General features: G+C 48.1%; 5 protein-coding genes across 5 annotated transcripts; 3 read left to right on the top strand and 2 right to left on the bottom strand.

The window, feature by feature from the left end:
• Nucleotides 1-1,648: 1,648 nt before the first annotated feature.
• FSST1_002512 (acetyl-CoA carboxylase ACC1) lies at nucleotides 1,649-8,586 on the top strand (the record flags this gene model as incomplete). The annotated part of the gene is made up of 2 exons (XM_083228511.1): nucleotides 1,649-1,843; nucleotides 1,939-8,586. 2 exons carry the CDS (start codon nucleotides 1,649-1,651, stop codon nucleotides 8,584-8,586), a joined length of 6,843 nt encoding a protein of 2,280 aa, XP_083092694.1.
• A 484-nt stretch (nucleotides 8,587-9,070) lies between these two features.
• On the bottom strand, nucleotides 9,071-12,645 carry FSST1_002513 (uncharacterized protein; the record flags this gene model as incomplete). The annotated part of the gene is made up of 2 exons (XM_083228512.1): nucleotides 9,071-10,806; nucleotides 10,863-12,645. 2 exons carry the CDS (start codon nucleotides 12,643-12,645, stop codon nucleotides 9,071-9,073), a joined length of 3,519 nt encoding a protein of 1,172 aa, XP_083092695.1.
• A 1,478-nt stretch (nucleotides 12,646-14,123) lies between these two features.
• On the bottom strand, nucleotides 14,124-15,707 carry FSST1_002514 (major facilitator superfamily domain-containing protein; the record flags this gene model as incomplete). Its single annotated transcript, XM_083228513.1, has 1 exon — nucleotides 14,124-15,707. The coding sequence occupies one exon, from the start codon at nucleotides 15,705-15,707 to the stop codon at nucleotides 14,124-14,126; it is 1,584 nt and encodes a 527-aa protein (XP_083092696.1).
• A 6,488-nt stretch (nucleotides 15,708-22,195) lies between these two features.
• FSST1_002515 (uncharacterized protein) lies at nucleotides 22,196-22,715 on the top strand (the record flags this gene model as incomplete). Its single annotated transcript, XM_083228514.1, has 2 exons — nucleotides 22,196-22,598; nucleotides 22,657-22,715. 2 exons carry the CDS (start codon nucleotides 22,196-22,198, stop codon nucleotides 22,713-22,715), a joined length of 462 nt encoding a protein of 153 aa, XP_083092697.1.
• Nucleotides 22,716-24,518: 1,803 nt separating this feature from the next.
• On the top strand, nucleotides 24,519-25,434 carry FSST1_002516 (uncharacterized protein; the record flags this gene model as incomplete). The annotated part of the gene is made up of 5 exons (XM_083228515.1): nucleotides 24,519-24,591; nucleotides 24,648-24,687; nucleotides 24,820-24,923; nucleotides 24,975-25,228; nucleotides 25,288-25,434. The coding sequence occupies 5 exons, from the start codon at nucleotides 24,519-24,521 to the stop codon at nucleotides 25,432-25,434; spliced, it is 618 nt and encodes a 205-aa protein (XP_083092698.1).
• Between the last annotated feature and the right edge of the window lie 163 nt (nucleotides 25,435-25,597).

Genomic DNA, 25,597 nt, shown 5'->3' on the forward strand with positions numbered 1-25,597 from the left:
TAACTGTGCTTTAGAGGCTGATGATATGAGAACACCAAGGGATCAAGGCTTGGGACAGAGAATGAACTAGTTTGACGTTTAACTGTGATTCCAAGTCAGCAATTGTTGTGCATCTTGACTGATATGGTGACATGTGGTATAAGCTGGTGGTCGGGTTCCGAGCATGTAAGCCACCTGAAGATACACATTAGGTCATGCATCATGATAAGAGTCTATCGAGCACAAAACTTCAGTATATCCAATTGAGCCGTTGAATTGTTAGCTGATATATTAAATTATTACATCACCGTCTTTTAAAACAAATAGCCTTTCGTGTTTCTATCATCAAGGAGAGTACCGGCTTACTATTCATTACGAGGATATCGTACAATGGACCAAACTCAATTGTCATGATGGTTCCCTTCTCCAATAATAGCATACTGAAATCATGATACCACCCGGCTTCCGAAGCGGTTTCCGGCGTATTGTTCGGTCTCCGTATGAAACTGCCTTTCTCAACCAACCCCAAGTATGGACCAATGCTCGCAGTATTGTGTACTAACTAGAGTGTCATTTATTATCTTTACCCCATCAATCAATATCATGGAGACGCGCCATGGCTTAACTGGGAATGAATGAGATGAATTGATACTTACTGTGCTGCTGTCATGATGGTTGTGTGTGGTTGTTTACGGCCCCACCTTCACCCGCAGCAAAAATGCCGGCCCCTCAACCTCTCTCAGCCTCTTCATTAGACCCTGGAGTATGTTTTTGCCCCTCCACGACATTTCGGGTTTTTACAAAGCCGACCAAAAGAAAAAGGATCTCAACTCCACTGTCTAGGTAGTCTACAGTATGTAGTGCGTAACTAAGATATTTCCATTGGGGAATAATGATTGCTGGTCTCATTTCACTGGACGACAGGGGTATACCCAGGCGGGCTTGTCTCCCAACAGTTCTAGTTTTCCCACGTTTCCCTTCCCCGCCAGGTGCCGAGAGGAGCTTCCTAGGCTCGCCAGCAGCCAACAGCAGTCAACAACAGCAAACCAACAACCCGCAAGGGGAAAAATGGAGTGGGGAAGTATTTGCAGATCCATTGAATTGGTCTCCATCCTTGTACAGTGCAGATGGGAGTTAGTGACTTGGTGGCAGTAGCTTCCAATGGCTTCTTTTTGTACTTGTGTTCAACGTCTCCCACCTACTTTACGACTTCAAGAGTTCTCTTCTCTTTCTACCTCTCCTCCATCCTCACCTACAGTCGGGCAATTCAGAAGGAAGACGAACAAGTCTAAACTCTTGTTCTCTCCACATAATCAAGTTCTTGGTCCTCCTCAGCCAGAACCTGTCTTCCTCTCCCTCTATCTTAATTTTACCTTCTACCCTTCTGTATTTTTAGCGCCTATACCACTCAAAAGGGACACCTGCTTTTTCCCTCCCCAACAGCAAACCTAGAGACCCCGTCTTTGGTTTTTTCTTCGGCCGGAGCTACCCCTGCCCGTGATTCCCCTTGCGCGCCCGCCCGCCACTTTACTTTGACCGGCTCATGACGATCTGAGAGAGACGATTCTTGATCAATCTCCTCAAATTTTCGACTTTTTTCTCCCACGAATCTCCTCCATAATCTCTCCTCTCCTCCTTTTCTCTTCTCTTTACACATAACACAGCAGCCATGACTGAGATCTCAGCTGGTGCCCAGGAGGGTGCCAATGGGCGGTCGGTGCCCTACGTCAATGGCAAGCAGTCGTATGCAGAGAAGTTCAACATCGCAGACCACTTCATCGGCGGCAACCGATTGGCGAATGCTCCCCCGAGCAAGGTCAAGGACTTTGTTGGCCAAAATGATGGTCACACTGTCATCACCAACGTAAGAAAATTCCCATTGAAACAAGATTCAACAGATTTCCGACAACCCCGCCAATCTGATCTTTTGACGACATCAACTAACACAATCTTTTACAGGTCCTCATTGCCAACAACGGTATCGCTGCCGTTAAGGAGATTCGATCAGTCCGAAAATGGGCTTACGAGACGTTTGGCGACGAGCGAGCCATTCACTTCACTGTGATGGCTACCCCCGAAGATCTGCAAGCCAACGCAGAATACATTCGAATGGCGGACCACTACGTCGAGGTTCCCGGCGGCACAAACAACCACAACTATGCTAATGTCGAGCTGATTGTCGACATTGCTGAGCGTATGAACGTCCATGCCGTCTGGGCTGGATGGGGTCACGCCTCAGAAAACCCCAAGCTGCCAGAGTCGCTGGCTGCATCCCCCAACAAAATTGTCTTTATCGGACCCCCTGGATCTGCCATGCGATCATTGGGTGACAAGATTTCCTCCACAATTGTTGCACAGCACGCCGCCGTGCCCTGTATTCCTTGGTCAGGAACAGGCGTCGAAGAGGTCGCCGTTGATGATAAGGGTATCGTTACCGTTGCCGATGATGTCTACGCCAAGGGATGCGTCACATCATGGGAGGAGGGTCTCGAGAAGGCCAAGGAGATTGGCTTCCCCGTCATGATCAAGGCTTCCGAGGGTGGTGGTGGTAAGGGTATCCGAAAGGCTACCGAGGAGGAGGGCTTTGAGGCTCTCTACAAGGCCGCCGCCAGCGAGATTCCTGGCTCTCCCATCTTCATCATGAAGCTTGCCGGCAACGCCCGCCATCTCGAGGTCCAGCTTCTTGCTGATCAGTACGGAAACAACATCTCCCTGTTCGGCCGTGATTGTTCCGTTCAGCGACGTCACCAGAAGATTATCGAGGAGGCTCCCGTCACCATTGCCAAGGCCGACACATTCAAGGCCATGGAGGATGCCGCTGTCCGTCTCGGTAAGCTCGTCGGTTACGTCTCTGCCGGTACAGTCGAGTACCTCTACTCCCACGCCGACGACAAGTTCTACTTCCTGGAACTTAACCCCCGTCTTCAGGTCGAGCATCCTACTACTGAGATGGTCAGTGGTGTCAACCTGCCCGCTGCCCAGCTCCAGATTGCCATGGGTATCCCTCTCCACAGAATCCGTGACATTCGACTCCTCTACGGTGTCGACCCCAAGACCTCAAGCGACATCGACTTTGAGTTCAAGAACGAGGACACTGTTTCCAGCCAGCGACGACCTCAGCCCAAGGGCCACACCACCGCCTGCCGAATCACCTCCGAGGACCCTGGTGAGGGCTTCAAGCCTTCCAACGGTGTGATGCACGAGCTCAACTTCAGGAGTAGCTCCAACGTCTGGGGTTACTTCTCCGTCAGTTCTCAGGGTGGTATCCACAGTTACTCTGACAGTCAGTTCGGTCACATTTTCGCCTATGGTGAGAACCGTTCTGCTTCAAGGAAGCACATGGTCATGGCCCTGAAGGAGCTGAGCATTCGTGGTGATTTCCGAACCACCATTGAGTACCTCATCAAGCTTCTCGAGACCGAGGCCTTCGAGGACAACACCATCTCCACTGGTTGGTTGGATGAGCTTATCTCCAAGCGTCTTACCGCTGAGCGACCTGAGACCATGCTTGCTGTCACCTGTGGTGCCGTTACCAAGGCTCACATTGCCAGCGAGGCTTGTATGACAGAGTACCGAGCCGGCCTTGAGAAGGGTCAGGTGCCCTCCAAGGACGTCCTGAAGACTGTTTTCACCATCGACTTCATCTACGAGGGTTACCGTTACAAGTTCACAGCCACTCGTGCCAGCGTTGACAGCTACCACCTTTTCATCAACGGTTCCAAGTGCCATGTTGGTGTCCGTTCCCTGAGCGATGGTGGTATCCTTGTCCTCCTCGACGGACGATCTCACAGCGTCTACTGGAAGGAAGAGGTTGGTGCCACCCGTCTGTCCGTTGACAGCAAGACTTGCTTGCTCGAGCAGGAGAACGACCCTACCCAGCTCCGATCTCCCAGCCCTGGTAAGCTTGTCAAGTACTCTGTCGAGAACGGTTCCCACGTTCGTGCCGGTCAGGCCTTTGCCGAGGTCGAGGTCATGAAGATGTACATGCCTCTCCTTGCCCAGGAGGATGGTGTTGTCCAGCTCATCAAGCAACCCGGAGCTACCCTCGAGGCTGGTGATATCCTCGGTATCCTCGCTCTCGATGACCCCAGCCGCGTCAAGCAGGCTCAGGCTTTCGTCGACAAGCTTCCCCCTTACGGCGAGCCTGTTGTTGTCGGTGCCAAGCCCGCTCAGCGCTTCTCTCTCCTCTACAACACCCTCCAGAACATTCTTCTCGGTTACGACAACTCTGTTATCATGGCCAGCACCCTGAGGGAGCTCATTGAGGTCCTCCGCGACACCGAGCTTCCCTACAGTGAGTGGAACGCTCAGTTCTCCGCCCTCCACTCTCGTATGCCCCAGAAGCTTGATGCTCAGTTCACCCAGATCATTGAGCGCGGCAAGTCTCGCAACTCCGACTTCCCTGCCAAGGCCCTCAGCAAGGCTTTCCACAAGTTCATCGAGGACAACGTCGATGCCAACGACGCCGGCCTTCTCAAGACTACCCTCGCTCCCTTGACCGAGATTATCGATATGTACATTGATGGTCAGAAGAGCCGAGAGCTCAGCGTCATCAAGAGCATTTTGGAGCAGTACTACGAGGTCGAGGCCCTCTTCATGAACCAGCCTCAGGAGGACGCCGTTATCCTGAAGCTGCGTGACCAGCACAAGGATGATATCATGAAGGTTGTCCACACTGTTCTGTCTCACAGCCGCGTCAGCTCCAAGAGCTCTCTCATCCTTGCTATTCTTGAGGAGTACCGACCCAACAAGCCCAAGGCTGGAAACGTCGCCAAGAACCTCCGCGAGACCCTCCGTCTTCTTACCGAGCTTCAGTCCCGACACACCTCCAAGGTCTCCCTCAAGGCCCGTGAGATCATGATCCAATGTGCTCTCCCCTCTCTTGAGGAGCGAACTTCTCAGATGGAGCACATCCTTCGCTCTTCCGTCGTTGAGTCTCGATATGGTGAAACTGGTTGGGACCACCGTGAGCCTAGCCTTGATATCATCAAGGAGGTCGTTGACTCCAAGTACACTGTCTTTGATGTCTTGACCATGTTCTTTGCTCACGATGATCCTTGGGTGTCTCTGGCCTCTCTTGAGGTTTATGTCCGCCGAGCCTACCGTGCGTACCTCCTCAAGCAGATTGAGTACCACCAGGACGAGAACGACAACCCCCAGTTCGTCTCTTGGGACTTCCAGCTCCGAAAGCTTGGCCAATCCGAGTTTGGTCTTCCTCTTCAGTCTGCTGCTCCTTCTACCCCTGCTACGCCCAGCGGAGGCGAGTTCAACTTCAAGCGAATCCACTCCATCAGCGACATGTCCTACCTCAACAGCAAGTGGGAGGATGAGCCTACTCGCAAGGGTGTCATTGTTCCTTGCAAGTACATCGATGAGGCCGAGGATCTCATTGGCAAGGCCCTCGAGGCCCTCGCTCATGAGCAGAAGCAGAAGAAGAAGAACACTCCTGGTCTGATCCCCGACCTCACCGGCAAGCGCAAGCCTGCTCCTCTCAAGCAGAACGAGGAGGAGCTCTCTGCTGTTATCAACGTTGCCATTCGTGACGTTGAGAGCCGCGACGACCGAGAGGCTCTGGAGGATATCCTCCCCATTGTTGAGCAGTACAAGGATGAGCTCCTTGCCCGTGGTGTTCGGCGTCTGACATTCATCTGTGGTCACAGCGATGGCTCTTATCCCGGATACTACACTTTCCGTGGACCTGAGTACAAGGAGGACGACAGTATCCGTCACAGCGAGCCTGCCCTTGCTTTCCAGCTTGAGCTTGCTCGTCTCAGCAAGTTCAACATCAAGCCTGTTTTCACTGAGAACAAGAGTATCCACGTTTACGAGGGTATTGGCAAGAAGCATGACACTGACAAGCGATACTTCACACGTGCTGTCATCCGACCTGGCCGTCTCCGAGATGAGATTCCTACTGCTGAGTACCTCATCTCCGAGGCTGACCGTGTTGTCAACGATATCTTTGACGCTCTCGAGATTATCGGCAACAACAACTCTGATCTGAACCACGTCTTCATCAACTTCTCTCCCGTGTTCGGACTTCAGCCCAAGGAGGTCGAGGAGAGTCTCCAAGGCTTCCTTGACCGATTTGGTATCCGTGCTTGGCGACTCCGCATCGCTCAGGTCGAGATCCGCATCATCTGCACTGATCCTCAGACTGGCGAGCCCTACCCTCTCCGTGTTGTCATCACCAACACCTCTGGTTACGTCGTCGATGTCGACATGTACGCTGAGCGCAAGTCGGAGAAGGGTGTGTGGGTCTTCCACAGCATTGGAGGCACTCACGAGAAGGGTCCCATGCACTTGATGCCCGTCTCTACCCCTTACGCCATCAAGAACTGGCTCCAGCCCAAGCGCCACGACGCTCACGGTATGGGAACTCAGTACGTCTACGATTTCCCCGAGCTTTTCCGCCAGGCCATCCAGAACACTTGGACCAAGGCCGTCAAGGCTCAGCCCAGCTTGGCTTCCCAGCAGCCCAAGACCGGTGATTGCGTCAGCTTCACTGAGCTTGTTCTGGACGACAAGGACAACCTTGATGAGGTTAACCGTGAGCCTGGTACCAACACTTGTGGTATGGTTGGTTGGATCTTCAGGGCTCGCACCCCTGAGTACCCCAACGGCCGACGATTCATCGTTATCGCCAACGATATCACCTACAAGATTGGTTCATTCGGTCCCAAGGAAGACGAGTTCTTCCACAAGTGCACTGAGCTTGCCCGCAAGCTTGGTATCCCCCGTATCTACCTGTCTGCCAACTCTGGTGCTCGCCTCGGCCTTGCCGATGAGCTCATGGGCTACTACAAGGTTGCCTGGAACAACCCTGAGAAGCAGGACGCTGGCTTCAAGTACCTCTACCTTGACGACGAGGCCAAGACTCGCTTCGAGAAGGATGTCATTACTGAGGAGGTTACTGAGGATGGCGAGAAGCGACACAAGATTGTTACCATCATCGGTAAGGAAGAGGGTCTTGGTGTTGAGTGCCTGCGTGGCTCTGGTCTCATCGCTGGTGCCACTAGCCGCGCTTACAACGACATCTTTACCATCACTCTGGTAACTTGCCGATCCGTTGGTATTGGTGCCTACCTTGTCCGTCTTGGTCAGCGTGCTGTCCAGATTGAGGGTCAGCCCATCATCCTGACTGGTGCTGCTGCCCTCAACAACCTGCTTGGTCGTGAGGTTTACACCTCTAACCTACAGCTTGGTGGCACTCAGATCATGCACCGCAACGGTGTCTCTCACATGACTGCCAACGATGACTTTGCTGGTGTCTCCAAGATTCTCGAGTGGATGTCTTTTGTACCCGAGAAGCGCAACAGCCCCGTTCCTGTCAGCCCCAGCGTCGACGACTGGAACCGTGATGTGACTTACTACCCTCCCCAGAAGCAGCCTTACGATGTCCGATGGTTGATCGGTGGTCGTGAAGGTGAGAACGGCTTCGAGTCTGGTCTCTTTGACAAGGACTCTTTCGTCGAGGCTCTTGGTGGTTGGGCCAAGACTGTTGTTGTCGGCCGTGCTCGTCTCGGTGGTATCCCTATGGGTGTTATCGGTGTCGAGGTCCGATCCGTCGAGAACATCACTCCTGCCGACCCCGCCAACCCCGACTCTATCGAGCAGGTCAGCAACGAGGCCGGTGGTGTCTGGTACCCCAACTCAGCCTTCAAGACTGCCCAGGCTATAAACGATTTCAACAATGGTGAGCAGCTTCCTCTGATGATCCTTGCCAACTGGCGTGGTTTCTCTGGTGGTCAGCGCGACATGTACAACGAAGTCCTCAAGTACGGTTCTTTCATCGTCGATGCCCTCGTCAAGTACGAGCAGCCCATCTTCATCTACATCCCTCCCTTCGGTGAGCTTCGTGGTGGATCTTGGGTCGTCGTCGATCCTACCATCAACCCCACTGCCATGGAGATGTACGCCGATACCGAGGCCCGTGGTGGTGTCCTTGAGCCCGAGGGTATGATTGGTATCAAGTACCGCAAGCAGAAGCAGATCCAGACCATCATCCGCATGGATCCTACCTATGCTGGGCTCAAGAAGCAGCTTGAGGACTCTAGCCTGTCTACCGAGCAGACCGACGAGATTAAGAAGAAGATGGCTGCCCGTGAGAAGGAGTTGCTGCCTGTTTACTCTCAGATCGCTATTCAGTTCGCTGATCTTCACGATCGTGCTGGACGTATGAAGGCCAAGGGTGCCATTCGCGATGTTCTCGAGTGGAGCAGCTCTCGACGCTTCTTCTACTGGCGTCTTCGCCGCCGTCTCAACGAGGAGTACATCCTGCGCCGCATGACTTCCACCATCATCAGCACTTCACACCAGGCTGCTGCCAAGGACAAGGAGACTCGCGAAAAGTACCTCCACCTTCTCCGCAGCTGGTCAGCCATTGTTGATTGGGATTCGAACGACCAGGCGGTCACTGAGTGGTATGAGACTGAGCGCAAGACCATCAGCGAGAAGGTCGAGGCACTCAAGTCTGAGGTGTTGGCAGCTGAGGTTGCCAACGTTGTCCGAGGCCACGCCAAGGCTGGATGGACTGGTGTTCGTGAGGTGATGAGAGTCATGCCCGTTGAGGAGCGGGAGCAGATTCTCAAGTACCTCCAACAGTAAAGGAGATGGAACATATTTGAGGAAGTTTTATGAAATGGGATTAATCCCCTGTGTTATTTTTATTGGCGATTTATGTTACTCATGGTTCATGTCATGTCATTAAGACGGTTAGAAATGAAGGATCATAGACAGGGGAATGTGTATGAGGCGTATGGTACTGGAATAGTTTCAATCTGTTCAATATCCAATTTACTAGTTCAAATTCATTTCAAACTCGTTCTCCTTGTGATTGTGACTGAAGACTTGGTGGAATTTGTTTTGAGAATGCATCGATGGAGACATGCCTGGTATAGTGTAGTAAATTTTGATGAGGAAGTACATCTGCACAGCTCTTTACCTCACTCCACGCTGTATCGAACTGCGATGGTCTTTGTTATATTGTAATATCATAGAGTAACAAAACTTGTCCATATTCAACAAACTATTCATAAAACTAGGGTATTTAAGACGATTCCACCAAACAAAGTAAATCCTACTGTCGCTGTCACCCACTAACGCCTATCCCAAAACTACCGCTCATACTCAACGTCTCTTCAAATCGATTTGACAATCCTCCCAGATCACTAGACGTATCGAGTCGAATAGGACTCGAAGAGTTCCTCTCACTCGCCCCAGAGCTATAATTCGATTGTGGCGATTTTCGTCTACCGGCAGTCTCCCTCACCGGATCTGGAGAGCCCATCAGCTGTGGAGGCAGATCCTGTTCTTCTTCTTCCAGCAAATCTTCCAAATCATCTTCGAGAAGGTCCGCATGCTTTTTGGAGATGGCGCTTGTTATTATTGTGTTTCCTCCTGGGAGCTTGACTTCGTGAGCTTCGAGTGTATCTGCAATGTCTTGGAGGAGTATGTCCATGGGGCAGATGTAAGCTACGCGCTTGCGCTGACTCCAGGCGAGGACGTGACCACATAGCTGTCCGTCGTCACGGCTGACGATCCAAGCTCCACTATCACCAGGGATACCAAGAGGGACCCTGTGAGGGGAGTCTTGCTCTGCTTCCTCTCCACTGGTGACTTGATAGGCGTGGCTAGGCGAGACACGACCGTAGATCTTGACACTGGTCAATGCAGGCAGGATCTTGCCGGTTTGTAAGCCACTCGTGCGAGCCATGCACTGAACCTCCATATTCGGCAATGACTCTAAAGGAACTACATCAGTAGGTCGTAGTGATGTGGGATTCTTTGTGTCAATGCGAGGGATGGTGTTGTCGTCGGGCAGTCTATCGTGAGCAAACTCAAAAAGCGCCCAGTCGACTTCGTGCACAAGACCAGAGGCTTGCTTTCGACGAATACCACTCGAGGCATATACCTCGCCAACACTGTACGTGTCAATGTGGTCTTCATCTTGAGTGTCGGAGTCAGGATAGAAGCCTTCTTCCACATCGTCCAGAGCTGGTTGCGTCACGATGTATCCATCACCACATCCAGGCTCGATGCCCGGAATGTCACCTGGCTCATTGTATTCCTCGTCCTCGTCTTCCTCCTCCTCTTCATCATCGTCGTAGTCGCTCGTAATATCGGAATCAGAGTAGGCCTCTGATTCAGTGTCGGATAATTCGTAGCCAAACTCATCATCGACAGTACTGTCGTCGCCGGATTGCGCATACCAGTCCATATCTGGCAAAGCGCTGCATCTCAAAGTGTCGCTTGGTCCAAAGTCGCGGTCTGGGTCATCGAGCATGTGATGGACTGTCATACCGTAGGGCTTATCATCGACGATGACGAGACCTCCAAGGCTCACAGGTGGTAGATGGCGATCTCCAATCCAAGCTCCGATGCTTGCTCCATTTCTTGGGCGTTCCTGGTATTCGGGGTTTATAGCATCCACATCATCCGCTTCGCCGAAGCCCTTGGCACTTCTTCTAGCCATAGATCTAAGGACAGAATTGGCTTGTCGACGAGATCTCAAGACGTGGCCTCGGCACACTTTAAGTCCAAAGCCGGTGGACCCTTCGAAGAGATCAACAATTCTCTTCTTCAGGATGGCGCGAACCTTGCCAACAGAGGTACACACAACAAGGACAGTGGGCTGTGTCTTTTGAGGACTCGGTCCGACCGATTCGAGGGAGATCTCGACGGATTCTGGGTGCTTGCGATAAAAGTGTCGGAGGGCGTGGTTGATCTGAGGCATGACGATCTTGTTCCACCTATCAACGACCTCTGGTGCAAGGGGCACATGAGGATAAAGGCGTATCTTGGTCTCGGATTGTTTGTCCATGGCATCTATAACATAGTTAGAACATTGCACGAAGCATTTGATGGTGAGCATTGTTGCATACCCTCGTTATCAACAGCGCTCTCAACCTTGGAAGCAGGGTTCTCTGCCCCCAAGGTCGGCGCCGAAACTGACATTGGTTTCTCGCTTGGAGTTTTCAATGGTGGCTTGAAGTCCTTTACGTCTTTTTTATCCTTGTTCATCTTCGTAGGAGGGATCTCAGCGGTAGACGCAGTCGCTTCGCCTGGGTTAAGCTCCTTGTCGAGTCTCTCCTCCAAGCCACTGACGCCGTCCAGAATACAGCATGCTTCCAAGAAGCGACTACATCTGACTTGAACCGAAGACAACAAAGACTCGCCGGAAGATCGTCCCGCAAGCTCGTCATCGACTGAGGTCCAACATGCTTGAACTGCCTTGGTGTATAGACTACCACATCTGATTGAGAGCTCTTCTAGGGCTGAGTCGGGAATGCTGCTGGAGTTATCGGGTACAATATCCTCGAGTTTCTTCCACAAGCCGACAGAAAGTAGCAGCGTGGCCAAAGAGTACAAGTCGAGAACCCTCTGGTCGGGATTGTTGGCGAGAGGGGATGATTGGGCGTTGCGTGGATCTAGCGGATGCTTGAAGAGAATTGGTGACGACGAAGGGGCATCTTCGGAGAAGAGGTCAAATGACGAAAGGAAGGGACGTCGGATGTCTACCTCGCCGTTGACTGCGCCGGGTTGTGATGTCGCTGCATCGCAGAATGAGACAGTGGTTGGTACAATGTTTCCGTGGGTAATGCCGCGAGCATGCAGATCGAAAATGGTGTTCATGAGATTGTGAGCCAGTCTGAATTTGGCTTCCAACTTGGGCTCTGATCCCGGCGTTGAGAGGAGATCTCCCAGAGTAGGCAGATTATATGAGGGGTTCTTTGCAAGACCCTCGAACGAAACGACGTTGAATGATGGAGGAAACCGGTAAACAAGACCGAGTCTTGAGTTCTCCATGTCCTCGAAATATCCGAGTAGTCGAGGTAATCCAGTCCATGTGCCAGGGGACCTTTGAGAGTCTTGCTGCAGACCGGCAGAGAGCTTCTCGAAGCGCGCCATAGGAGGCATGATACCTGTACTAGCGTAGATGGAGTCAAAGGTAGCATACTCAAGTAGTAAAGGCGCCCATGGCTCGCGAGTTGTACCATGTGTGAGTTCAGAGTAAGCAGTCTTGCTCATAAAGACAACCTCTCGAGAGGAGCTTTCGTCGCCCTGCTTGTGGCGCAAATGTGTCAATTGCTTGGGGTCAATTTGCTGGGGTGTTTGCATGCGGGTGGATTCAAAAGGTCGATAATCGTCTGTCGCCGTGGATTTGAAGGGTGTTTTGGACGATCTCCTAGGGATTCCGGCTGCTCGTGTGCGTGAAAGATCGTATAGTGTATCAATTGATGAAGTCAAGTCATTGACCAGGTCTTCGAAATGGTTCTTATCCCATTGTATCAGCGGCGGCTTTGTGTCTTTTGATCCAGTTTGCGGTGCTTGAATCATGCGTTTCGAACTCAACCAAAGAGGTTCCGCCTCTGCTAGGGTATCTTTGATGGTAGACATGATGCTTCCGACGACTTCGCTCAAACCAGCTTTGGATAGAGATTCGTCAATCTCGGACTGGTTCGGGTCAGACCACTCAACGCCCCAACTGACAAGACGATCTTTTTGGACACGCAGCTTTCGATGTAGAGCCTTGATTTGAGGGTCTTGTTCATTTTGAATGGGTTCTTTGACAAAGTCGCTTGACTTTTTAGTGTCGTTGTACAGTCTGCTGAGGCGTTTCTGGAAGGGTAGCTGGAAGCCACCCAAGGGTAGAAAAGACTCCATTTTGATGATCTGTATTGTATGTTGCCAGTATTTTTAAAGTATGAGATGGAAATTGGTTTGGATATATGCAGCTGTTGCCAAGCCGATGATATAAGAATGCCTTGCTTGATGTTGAAATTGGCGATCTCGATGCGGGGCACTTTGGTCTGGGTCTAAGTTGAGACTCAGCAGTGATTGGTGTCCATGATATTTCTTTAGTTTGACAAATAAAGCCACATGGAATGGGAGCAGAAAGGTAGGCAAGTAAATGTGTTGATAACTTGGATTGATTGTCTTATTTTTTGTTGAGAGAATCAATTAATTCGGTTGCCTAACTATAAAGCGGATCTTGGCAGGTGCGGCCTATTCGCGGTCTCACAATAAGAGAATGCTGCTGCCTGAATGATCTACGACTATCTCATTGGCTGGGATCCCTTGTCATATTACCTGCAGGTGTATCACGTGATATCCCTCATGAAGAATTCAGTTGCCTATCATCCTAACCCTTGTCCATCATCAGATATTATCTACTAATCCACGCTGTAAGACATTATCAATTTGTTTATCTCTTGATATCTTATCTATGGTACGAGGTGGGGTTTCTGCCAGGTCTCATCTCATCGTCTTTACATCTCAATCCAACATTGACCTTTTCTCTCAAGTCAGTTTGACTGAAGAATGACTTGTAAATTGCAGTCATGGGTCACCAAGGATTTCACTTTACAATCTTGTACACAAATTAACTCGTCAGTGAGGGGAGAAAGACATACGTAGGCATGGACGTTGGTCCTTCGGACTAACACAACTGCGCCCACGTATTTTACATCACCATCATTGACGCGCAATACAACGACACTCTTCATCGTAATCGCCGCGATTCATCTCCCGGACTACTCCCACATACCATTTGTTCTAGATATCGTGGTGTGTCCAGGCTACTCCTTCACGCCCGTAGCCCAACACTCATCAACGCCCAACTATGCCTCGGATACTTCCATTACAGGAGCCTGATTGAACTTTACCCGTTGCCTGTATCTATCCAGTCGTGATAGGTTCTTTTATAGAAGCCTGATCGTACTCCGCCCGTCTTGGCTGACTTGGGCAGTTGGTGTGTAGCATGCCCAAGCAAGCGGAACTGGCGGGATGTAGAGTCTTGTGATCAATTGAGAAAATTACGATACAAGAAAGGGGGGTCTCGATGTAAAGTAGGACATGTCGTTAACAGAAACCTACACGTCGAGTATGTCCAGATTAAATCCTTGGTTAGAGTCGGAGATACTGCAAGACGATGCTTTCCTTAACCCGCTATGTTGTGTACGCAATCGTTGGCTCAGTAAGAAAGTAACAATAGGGAATAAAGGATAATCGTTCCAATGACTGCTAAATCTAATATCCGGACATGCAAGCTAACGCTTTTGTACTCTATATGGACCACTAAATTGGAAAACAAAAGTTGATATCGCAATTTTACCACTGATCATTTATACAGACACCCTTCACTAGCCTTCATTTTCTTCATCATTACTCTGACTCGGCCGCTTTCCCTCGGGAATCATATTGCAGGCAACAGCAAACGCCATGGCAAAAGGTACAAGAACCACCCAAGCCAGATGACCCCCAAGAATCTGGCCGCGAACACCTACAGCGTAAATAGCCGTCGCTACACCAGGTACAATAGCCCTGATACCACTTGCCAAACTCAAAGCAAGAGCATTCAGTGTACCCACAACCTTTGGATCGGGCGCTGCATCGTTCAGAGCCAGTTGCACACCTGTAAAAGCCATGGAAACACCAGGCCCAACGACACTAACTATAGCAGTCAAGATCCAGAAGGCGACCGTGGCGTCATGCGTATGCGCGCGTAGGAGTGTGTTGAGAATGATGAAGCCGACGAAAAACCCGGGGTATGCGTATCCGCAGAGCTTCATCACGCCGCGCGTGCCGAAACGACGATGAAGAATAGGGAAGGCCACCAGTAGCCACACCGCTTGGCTGGCGCCTTGAACAGCCATGTATATAGAGATCTGGAACGAGTCGAATCCTGTGCCGCCGAGATCAATAGGGGTGTAGAGAACGACGGGGATAATGGCTGTGAACGCAAACGCGAGGAACATGGCGTGGCCGTAGACCCAAAGGACAATAGCCACGGCAGGAGACTTGATAAGCTGCCATGTAGATGACGGTGGCTGGGTAATTATCGTATGGGGCGAATGTTTGGGCTCGTGGAGGGTCTCTTTTAGGAGGAAAAAGCTGGAAATACAGCCCGTCGAGCTAATCGCACCAACAACAAAGCCTTGTAGTGCGTAAGGATAGTCGATAAAGAACTGGATACCCCCAAAGACCTTTGGGAATTGATGAGCAGGGTCTGCAAGGGCACCACCGATAAGAGGCCCCAGAAAGATTCCCACGTTTCCTCCAAAAGCGAACCAGCTAAATGACTTGGCTTGTGTGTCGGGGGTGCTCAACTCAGAGATCATGGTCCTGATGACAAGACCTGAACCCGAAAACACACCTGCCATGCATCGAAAGAGAATCATCTGCCCGATAGTCTTGGACATACCGAACAACACAGGACCGACAGCGGTGCCGAACATAGTGATGAGAAGAACGGGTCTCCGACCGATCCGATCGGCAAGACGACTCCAGCTGATCAGGACAACCATCTGCGTAGCTGAGAAAAGAGACTCAATGAGTCCACTGTAGAAACCCACATCACTCTTGGGGAGATTGCCGTTCTGCTCTACCATCTGGGCGATAAATGGAAAGATGGAGAAAAAGGCAATAGGCTCCATCACACGCGCGTAACATAGCAGCAGGATCTGGAGTGTCGGGAAAGGCTTGGACAACGGCTTCGTGTCTGCCGGCGCCGTAACACCTTCGGCGGCGCCATCCCCGGAGGTCCCAACGGTTCCGTAGTCCCCAGTCACGGAAGCAGCGCCGGACGACGCGGTGCCGATGAGAGTGGAAGCTTCAGTATCGGCATCAGGGGCAAGTTGGCCGCCGACAAGTAAAGGCATTGTTTCCGCCGCATTTCCGCTACTGCGCGAGCCGGGACTCTGGGATCGGGGTGATTCTGCAGCCATCGCGTGGGGGAGAGAAGACAAAAACGCGATCTATCTCTATTCCTGCCTTCAGAATGGTGTTTCTCTATGACAAATGCCAAGAAGTAAAGCACATCGGGTTGGGTGGACAACTTTCGACTATGTGTAACGCTTGGCTCCTCGATCCTGACCTTGTTTTCTGCAGTAGCTACGGATACAGGAGTTTCCGCCGTCTTCAAGATCGATGATGATCGCGATTCTGAAGGAGTAAGATTGAATGCGACATGTTGGCGACAGTTTTTATGGATCTCCCGCAAAGGTGCCGACTTGCCTATTCTGGTAGACCTGAAGGGATCATTGTAGATGATCACGTGCTCTATAAAAGTGCAGGGTAAGCTGATTTGTCAAGTGATACGTACCTACCAAACGACGAAGACGTTAGACGTTGAGCATAAGACATGCTAACTTGATCGAGAGTTTGGCGTTCAAATAAAGTGATGCTCTGGAACAAAATGATGCCCTAGAAGTTCTTCTAAATGCAGTACCTCGACAGTACAAGACCTACATGGTTCGTAGGTACCTATGCAAAGTCAGCAACATAAGCGTGCATCTAATTCCTGTCGAAGCCGCCTGTTCTCATTCGTATCACTCAATCGCAGCGTGATTGTGAAATCTCAGTTGAATTTTACACACAGAAAATAAAATGAAAATAAGATGCCGCGGAAACGCGGGATTAGGAACTAACGAACCGGCGGGATTCTAGCGAGTCAGTATTGTGATGGACCAGGTTAACCCTTGATATTGAGCCACACAATGACAAGTCATATAGTGACACCGAGGAAAACGTGCTGCCTGGTCTCGTTAGCACATACAAATCAAACAGCTCAGCTGCTATGCAGCCTCTCTAGAACCCAGGGCCGAAGCACTAAGACCGCGGTTACCGACAACAGATGCTACCGTATTCTTATTGATAACCATCCTAGTGGGTAGCAGAAAAGTTGGCCTCCCAAGTCTTAGGGTAGAAAAATAAGTAGTCTAAGGACTATAGCCTAAGGAGCATAAAGTGACCTACTAATTTCGTCTCTTATGATTCCAGCGGCCAACTTTTCTGGTACCCTGACGCCATCCAAGCACTCACCCATCTGTGGCCGTTTACTTTATTTTCAGGTCATCTAATAAATGGACTGGCTTCCATAGAGCAAGGCATGTCGATCATTTGTGATTCACGTCCACCCCAAATGTATTCAACCTGCAAAATGCCATTGGCATCCCGCAAAGCTAAGCAAAAGTGCATCTTGGCCAAGATAGCTATCGAAAACGATACTACTCCTCCCTCGTCGGCTCCAAACCGCCGATGCACATGCCAACGGTGTGCGCAGTAGTGTTAAAGATCCGGTGCATATAGCCTGGGATCTATAAGCAAGCGTTTACTCTCGTCTCAAGATCGACAGTGGGCTGAAAACGTGCCACCCATATATAGATACCCATGCATTGATTTAGGCACATGTCAGATGTTTGTTGCACACCAAAACAAGGATCTGCTGCAAATCATGTCTTGGTGTTTTCACGGTGAAGAATACCCAAACCGAATGAGCTTGTGTGATGCAAAATGCAAGATGCAAGTTTGGCAAACCACTGACCGAGGTGGTTTTATATTTCCTCTTTGGTACGCGACAGTTTCAGCTACCTGTCATGTGTGGTAGACTACGACTAGGATAAGTTAACTTGGCCATGGATATGTTTTTCCATTACTTGACGCACAGAAAACGACAACATATGTCCGTAACACCGATCGAATCGGCTGATGTTATTCCGTAAATGCAGAACATCCATGTATGACAGACAATACCTTGCAAGGGATCCCCTTGTACATGCGCTACCATCACCCGCCCTTCCTTCATCACTGCAAATCTGAGAGTCGGGCAATTGATAGCGTCCGACTGTGCATGAAAGTTCGCCTAAGAGTCTTCATCGGTGACATAAAAACTTACATTGTGTGGAGCATAGCATATCCATTACAACCTTGATTTCTTTCTACAACATAACATGCAGCCCAGTGAGTAGTGTGTTGGGAGTAAACAGCTAACCAACCCTACTCTCAACAGTCACCTGCATCATTCATCAAAGAGCTGTCCCTTGGCGGCCTACTTACTATCCACAAATATTATCTTATAGCCGAGGGAATACGCACGTTTGATGAGCATGTTAGCCCTGTTCTCGAAATGACGGCCGGGACGGGAGCTGTACCCGTGTCAAGGCAATCGAGACTACTGCACCCATGCCATGCCCCAAAGGTCTAAACGGGAAATAAAGCGAGTGTGGAGTTTGATGCTGGACACGCGGACTAGGATTGTGGATTTATATTCAGGGTCTGTTTGCCTATTTGGCCGTTTACGTCTAGTACCGACATAAAGACAAGAAATTGTCATGTACTGATAATTTGTACAATGGGTTTCTTCCGTAATGGTTTCGGGTGATGCCTATGGTAGCACTAGCTCTCTAGCTAGCAGTAGCGTCGTCTTGTAGTCGAAATATCTTCATTACGTAGCGAAATTGCTCCCCTGTCCGGCATAGAGATGACATTTACATATGCAGGGTCCATAACGACCTTGAGACAAGACTAGTTTAATGTGTTACGTAGGTAGTCAGTACGTAACGTAAAGCAAAGACAAGAAAAGAGAAGAGAGAGAAAAGTGACTGATCGGGGAGTCGGAGCGACAAGGTTAGTGTTTGCATGCATATCACATTGTTTGAGTTGTTTTTATTGGCCATCTTAATCTCTTGGACTTGATTTATGACATTCTTTCTTAGCTTGGGTTATTCATTTATTTGTTGAGTTGCTGTGCCTCTTTTCTTGTTTCCTTGCAGTTGCGGAACCTAGTCTTTTCTGGAACTGCGGCCCGTCTTCTTCAACGGCCTCGACCAGGTTCTTTTTCTTGTTACTTTTTTTTTTTATCTCTTAGCTAAAAGTCATGGCTGTCATAAACTCTGTTCCTGAATTCCAATTAGGTTCTGTACGTAATCATGACGCCGTGTCACCATTGTTCTAGAATTTTGGGTCTTGGTCGTATCCCGGTCTGTCACTGTTTTGGACGAGTCTCATGTTGCATGGGGATCACATCGCTTGCAGCTGTCACTGACAGCCCCAGACTTTTTTTCAGCCAGGGTTTGATAGACTCCAAGAATTATGCCCCCAATTCCCAAACACTATCTATCTCTATTTAGGTAAAGTGATCAACTTGGCAGACACGTAGCAGTGGTAAAATTCCGTTCCATTCTGTTTTGGGCAATGACTCATTTTCCTTGTTGGGAATGATTCCTTATTACCGACTGGTGTTGCCGACTTGTAGCGCCTTGTCAAGCAAGACAAGACTGCTTCTTTACAACACACAACCCAACTGCATATGCGGCATACTCAGCGGGCCAACTTCCTATTGGATTATCATTCTGTAATGCAGTTTGCAGATGTTGATGCCATTCATTGCGGCTGGGCATCGGATATCGCCTTACCCGAGGTGGTATTTCGGTCTTTCTTCTTCTTCTGTCCATAACTACAGTCTCAATGAGAGCCAAAGGTGACCCATTTCAGTCAAAAGTGTGGAAATCGGAATTGGCGCATGCGATAAAACGGAGGAAAAGAATAAAGTTAAAACTCACAGTGATACTCAAGCAAGAGCCAGTGATATCACAACTTTGACTGTGATGGACTGGGGGTTCGGACCTTAAGCTAGGCGATAGGACAGGGATACCCCCTTGCTTCAGATCCCCTTGCCGAAGATCGTTCGACTGTCTCAAGCTCAAGGCCAGGCCAAGGAGAAATTCCCGGGGAACCACTGTACGTACTATGTACATATGTGCTGCAGAAATATGGAGCTAATTAGCCGAGCGCCAATTAATGAGACCAGGAATCCGGTCTTGTCTTGTAGTGTCTGTGTCTGAGCACGATGGAATTATTCCCGGATGTGGCCTAACTTGTTGTTCTGGACTTGGAATGAAGCGACGAGAAGCTAGTCTAGCAAGGTAGTCGGCGCGAGAACCCCTGAGCCTCACTCGCACTCATGTAATGTCACCATACATGTGTTGCATGCTTACATATCCGTGCCAATATCCGTTTGCGCGTTTCGTTAGGTGAGGCTATCACCGCTCGACCGGCCGAGCAACCGGTGGGAGAGAAAGCCTCATTCTTGTTGTCTCTTTTTGCTGTTCTTACGAATGGACCACTCAGAGACAGTAAAAGTAATCGGACTCCGATGGTTCCTTTTTTCTCTTGGCTCACCTCGGTAATGAGGTCCAGGTAGTACATGATGTCAACAGCCACACATTATCACGTCCACAAATCGGAATCATTCTTGGCTATCGCGCCAAATGAATGCTGTGCTATCACCACCTAAACTTGTTTCGGATTCAGCCTTTCAACGACGCCATCTGCACGTGGCTGCAGAGTTTACTGTGCTGCAAATCCTCTAAAGAACCCTGGCAATTGACGTGGTAAGTAGGTACCCGGTCAGCCGCTGAACCGGTCAGGGCAGGGCGGTAGACAGGGCTGGAGCTTTATGTTTACTTTTTTTGACCTTATTTTTTACGTGAATCAAAGACAACGGAGATAGTGATCACCCTTGTCTCAAACGTTGCAGATCTTGTTTTTTTGGTCTACTAGTCAAACCCGATCCAAACGGCCTCCCGAGACATTCAGTAGGGCGACAACTAATCTGAGGTTACCTCCACGACTAGGTCCAGACTGTTTGCCTCTATAGTTACAGGGATTGTGGAATAAATTGAGCTGAGCCGAAACAAACTTGACAGAGATGAGTTAAGGACATTAGTACAGGGATCGGCCACACCCACAGGCGTTGGGGGCTTAAACTTGACAGTCAGCAAAGCAGTACTGTACTTACAAGAAACTACCGAAAGACACCGTCCCACTACTAACTTCCTCTAGGCCCAATACCAATTCTGGAACTACCTACTGAATTATAGACTACTACCTCTTCGTTGAAATTATTGATGGTGTAATTACACAAGGATCAAGACGATCACATGACATAGTAAGAGGTCTAGTCACGTGACTCAGTTTAATTAACTATAGCATTAGGTAAATTTATTTTACTTTAGTATTTTAACTTCACACTAAACTCTTAACTGCATACACAAATTTCTTCCTTTAACTTTAACTTAAATAGAGTTTTCTATTTAGGCCACTATAGCTAGATATATAAGAAAGCTATTACTTAGAATACTTATACTTATCTTTAATAGTCTAAATAAATACCTTTAGTTTTATTAACTATAGCTTATATTAACCTATTATATTATAAAATATAGTCTCTCTTATTATAAAGGTATTCTTTCTCTTAATCTTGCAATATAGTATATAAAGCTATTGCCTTTCTTATTAAATTTACTATAAATCCCTCTAAGGGATAGAAATACTAAGGAATTATAAGACCTTATAGCTAAATATAGCTAGCGCTATACTATCTTTAGTTAAAGGTTTTTAGCCTATGAAGATATATCTTAGCTTTATTATTATAAGGTTATATAAATCTTAAAATAAGGCTAGGCTAATATATAGTATTTTAATAATTTTACTATATATATAGTAAAATTACCTTATATATTACCTAGCTATAAGGCTATAGTTATAAGGTTAAATAGTATAATAATATAATATTAATATTATAATTATAATCTAGGTTAGCTTATTAAGGGTAAAATAATTTATTTTTTTATTATTATTTTTACCTTTTTTTACTAATAGTTTTATTATATAAGGAAAAAGAAAGTATTTACTATTATTTTATTATTTTATATAGCTTTATTTTAATATAGAGTTTTATTAAAAGCTTATCTAAAAGTATAGCCTTATAGCCTTATAATATTATTAAATTATTAGATATTTACTATTTAGGCTATCTTATTTCTTTATAAAATAATTAAAAGTCTCAAAGATATAAATAAATAGACTACTACCTTCCATTTCATTCACGGCCTCCCACCTCATCTTATCATCGTTGCCTCATTACAACCCAGCACATCATCCACAACCAACCAATTCTCCATCTCCCTATCTTTCCGCTGCAAGCAATCACAAAAAACGAGTCCAAGATTCACCGACAGGACCACTTTCGACTCAATTGTTGGTGATAGAGCAGACCCAAGAAGAGCTAGCAAGGTACTCCTCCTCTTAAGGGTCTGATCCCTCACGCCATCCACTTCATCCTTGAACCCAAACCAAAACGCCAACATATAGCTCTGACCCAACCCCATCACCGAAAGAATCAATTTGTATCGTCCGTGCAATCTATCCGAAGAGTTACATATTCTACCACGCCAAAGCCTTGATCAGAATACCCAGAAAGGAAGAGATTTAATGTGGACTTATATATCATCATCATCATTTCGTTTCCCAGTTATGCTTGACACCTTTTTGGATACAAATTGAGACTGGGCATATCAGTGCTGCGTACACGAAAGGCTTAATACGACCAAGAACTCACTATTACCACTACTATCTACTTAATTGCATAATCATGCCTGCGATATCTATCGCCATCCAACCCCCTTCTCGCGCCCAGGTATCCACGATACTATATCCTCCCCTGGTTGCAGAGTTTAACTTTAAAGGGTCAGCTCCTGGGTTCTACTTCTTTGCCATGGCTGTCCTTCTTACACGAAATGGGGACATTGTAGAGCACGGTCTATCAGGGACTACATCGGTGACTGGTATGGACGTCACTTCACATACGGGATCTTCAAGAACTACGATTTATTTCCCTTTTACCGACCTCAGCCTTCTGTATGAAGGTGCCTACAAGATTCGAGTCGATGTGTACAAGGTCGCGTATGAAAATTCGGATGGGTATATTTTTCAAGATCAGATCAAGACCAGCCGCATTACTGCTGTGAACGAAGATGTGTCATTGGGAACTGCCAGTATGTCCTTTTTTTACTTTGATACTTTTGAATTCATGGGTGTACTAATTACTGCCAGGTTCTTCTGAGCGTAATGTGCTTCGAGCCCTTCAAAGCGCTGGCGTACAGATTCCTTAACTAAAGAACAGCTTGCCAAGGCTACTGAGTCTTTTCACACCACCTTTCATTATCACGAGACAATGGATATGAAGGGAAACAAATACACACTAAGATTTCACGACTTTTCTATTTTACAGCTGGTGTAGAATCTGAGCATGAGTTGGCTATCAGGCATGTTATGCTGTGCACATACAATCAGGTTATTGACGAGCACTACAGTGTGTTAGATTAGTGTTATAATATGGTTTATAGACCAATATGCGACCAGCAGATGATTATTGAAATTGACTTGTCACTCATCGTAGTTTCATTTTATGCAGTCAGATTTCAAAAATCATACAAAAAGACCCTGCCAGCTGTCCTCTGAAGACGCCGACAAAAGGCCTGGCTTATGCGTCATGTGCAAATTTCGGGCCGAACTAGGTAGTGGAATAACTAGAGTGCCCTACCCTGACTGCCTAATCTATGCTAATATGTCTTCCATGTCATTAAAGAGCGAGATCCAGGGGGAAATCACCCCATATGACATGTCTGGTACGTCCCTTTGATAAATAGGCGCCTGCCGCGCTATGTTTTCGAAGTCGACGAGCTACGGAGACTTTATTCCGGTTCCGTGAAGGGCTTTTAGGCGAGCTTTTATGGAGGGGTCGCTGTGTAACTCGCGGCTATTAAGATTGTTAGAACTGAGCACTAATCGAAGCTGTAAACATCCGGACGATGCCCGAGGGTTGTGAAACTCTTTGATTGGTTCATTACAATGAACCGGACCAGGATCCGAAGAAAAAGGAGGGGAGATTACATGCTGGTAGAAGACGAAGAAGAAGCTGCAGTATCGTACGTTGAGAAGCTTAAAAAGAGTATATGTTGTTATGTATTAATGACTGGGAATAACCGGAAGCAGCCGTCCCGAAAAGATTAAATATTCTTGGCACTATTTCATCAATACGAAACAATTATGACATGCGTCAACCTTTTGGCAAGTGAAGACATACACAAGATGGTTGATGGTCTCGTTGAGTCAAGATCTCATCTCGGTGGATACACTTTCAAGATCGAATAAGTATACAATTCCATCAAACCCGGGGATTAGTTCCGATCTTTACAGATCAAGGGTGGATCAAACGTCGATCTGCGCCACCATAAAGATAGTTTGTACCATAAAATAAAATAAAAGAGGGCTTGGTGAAGGCGTATAAGTTCAAAGTACATAGCTATTGGCCTACTTCTACTAGACGCCAATACAACCGCAAATAGGTAGAACAAGGGACTCCTATAGGTCTCAAATTATCGGTCCGATAGTCTGCATCATCTCCAAGTTTTGAATTTAGCTGAAAGATGTCATAATGAGATAAAAGAGAGGCGGAATATTTCCGGCTGGCATTGATGTTTGACTTAAAGTGCCTGCTAGGTATTGCATCATTTGGCCCTGGTTTGAACTATTTTAACTTAATCGGTTACTAGGTATTAGTAATAAAATATTCTTAGTATAGGCGTCCATCATGTAAACTCTTATTTGGCTGGTTAGTAAGTAACCTTGTCTTGTCGTGAATCGGCTTTTACGATGATGTTGGATAGATCACGTGAGTTTAAGACTAAGATCGTGCCTGCTTTGGTGGATCTTCCGGTACTTCCGTGCCATCTCAGAAGCATCAGATTATGCCCGCTTTCTGTTAACACTTTTGTACCCCACCAAACCGAAATTTCTCCAAGATCCCCTCACAACACCAACCAATTCACCAAACGAGAAAAAAGGCCATATCGTAGCCTACGTATCCGGCATTTTTAATCCGAGGTTAGGGAAGACAAGCCAACTTCCTCAAGATGGTGTACTACTTCACCTCCTCCGTCGTCGAACCGTCGGGCTTCGTTTACGTCGGCAAGGACAAGTTCGAGAGTATGATCTGTACCCAAAAGTACGAGCGTTCCCCGCCGGCTGAGACTGGATGTTAGATGAGGACCTTATTAAGTTTGGCTGGGAAGAGGATATCTGGTAGGTCTTCTGTGCGCGGATCAACATGTCGTTTACATGCTAATGAAGTACAGGGTGAGATAACAATGAGCTCTCACTTGAGAACAGTGGTACTGATTCTGTTTATTAGTTTCACGCAGATAAACTCTCCAGCGCACATATTTACCTACGTATGAGAGAGGGTCAGGCATGGGACGACCTTCCCGAAGAGTTGATCATGGATCTGGCCCAATTGACAAAAGCCAACTCTATCGAAGGTACCTCCTGTTTCTCACTACTCATCCAAGCACCCGTCTAATCACCACCAGGCAACAAGAAGGACAACGTCACAGTCATCTACACACCATGGTCCAACCTCAAGAAGGATGGCAGCATGGAAGTTGGTCAAGTCGGCTTCAAGGATCCTCGCAAAGTTAAGCGCGTACTCGTACCCCAGCGCGAGAACCCCATCGTCAACCGCCTCAACAAGACAAAGGTGGAGAAGAAGCCCGACCTGAAGCAGGAACGTGATGATCGTCTCAAGGAGCTGAGACAACGCGACCAGGCTGTCTTTCAAGCAAGGGTAAGCCAGCAAGAAGACAAAGAAGCCTTGAGATAATGTTGACTGACACATCCTTATAGAAGAAAGAAGAGGCCAAGCAAGCGCAGGAGTGGAAGGAGAAGAAGTGGCAGAAGGACCACGCTTATGATGATATCTTTACTGATGATCTCATGGCTGGTTCGAGTAACCAGGACCGTGACGAGAACTGGGAGGACGATTTCATGTAGGCTCGTTCGAGGGGAAAGAGAACTTTATCGCCGATACAAGCGCATCTATACATGGTGTTAGCCCTAGAGTATTCGAAGGGTGGCAAGCCGGAGACAATGGCCCATGACTCTCTTTACTTGTCACAAACGATAAACATGGTATTGCTGGCACTGATATGTGATG

The sequence above is a fragment of the Fusarium sambucinum genome, chromosome IV, assembly GCF_050947815.1.
Source record: "Fusarium sambucinum isolate potato_lamoka chromosome IV, whole genome shotgun sequence".
Classification (NCBI taxonomy): domain Eukaryota; kingdom Fungi; phylum Ascomycota; class Sordariomycetes; order Hypocreales; family Nectriaceae; genus Fusarium; species Fusarium sambucinum.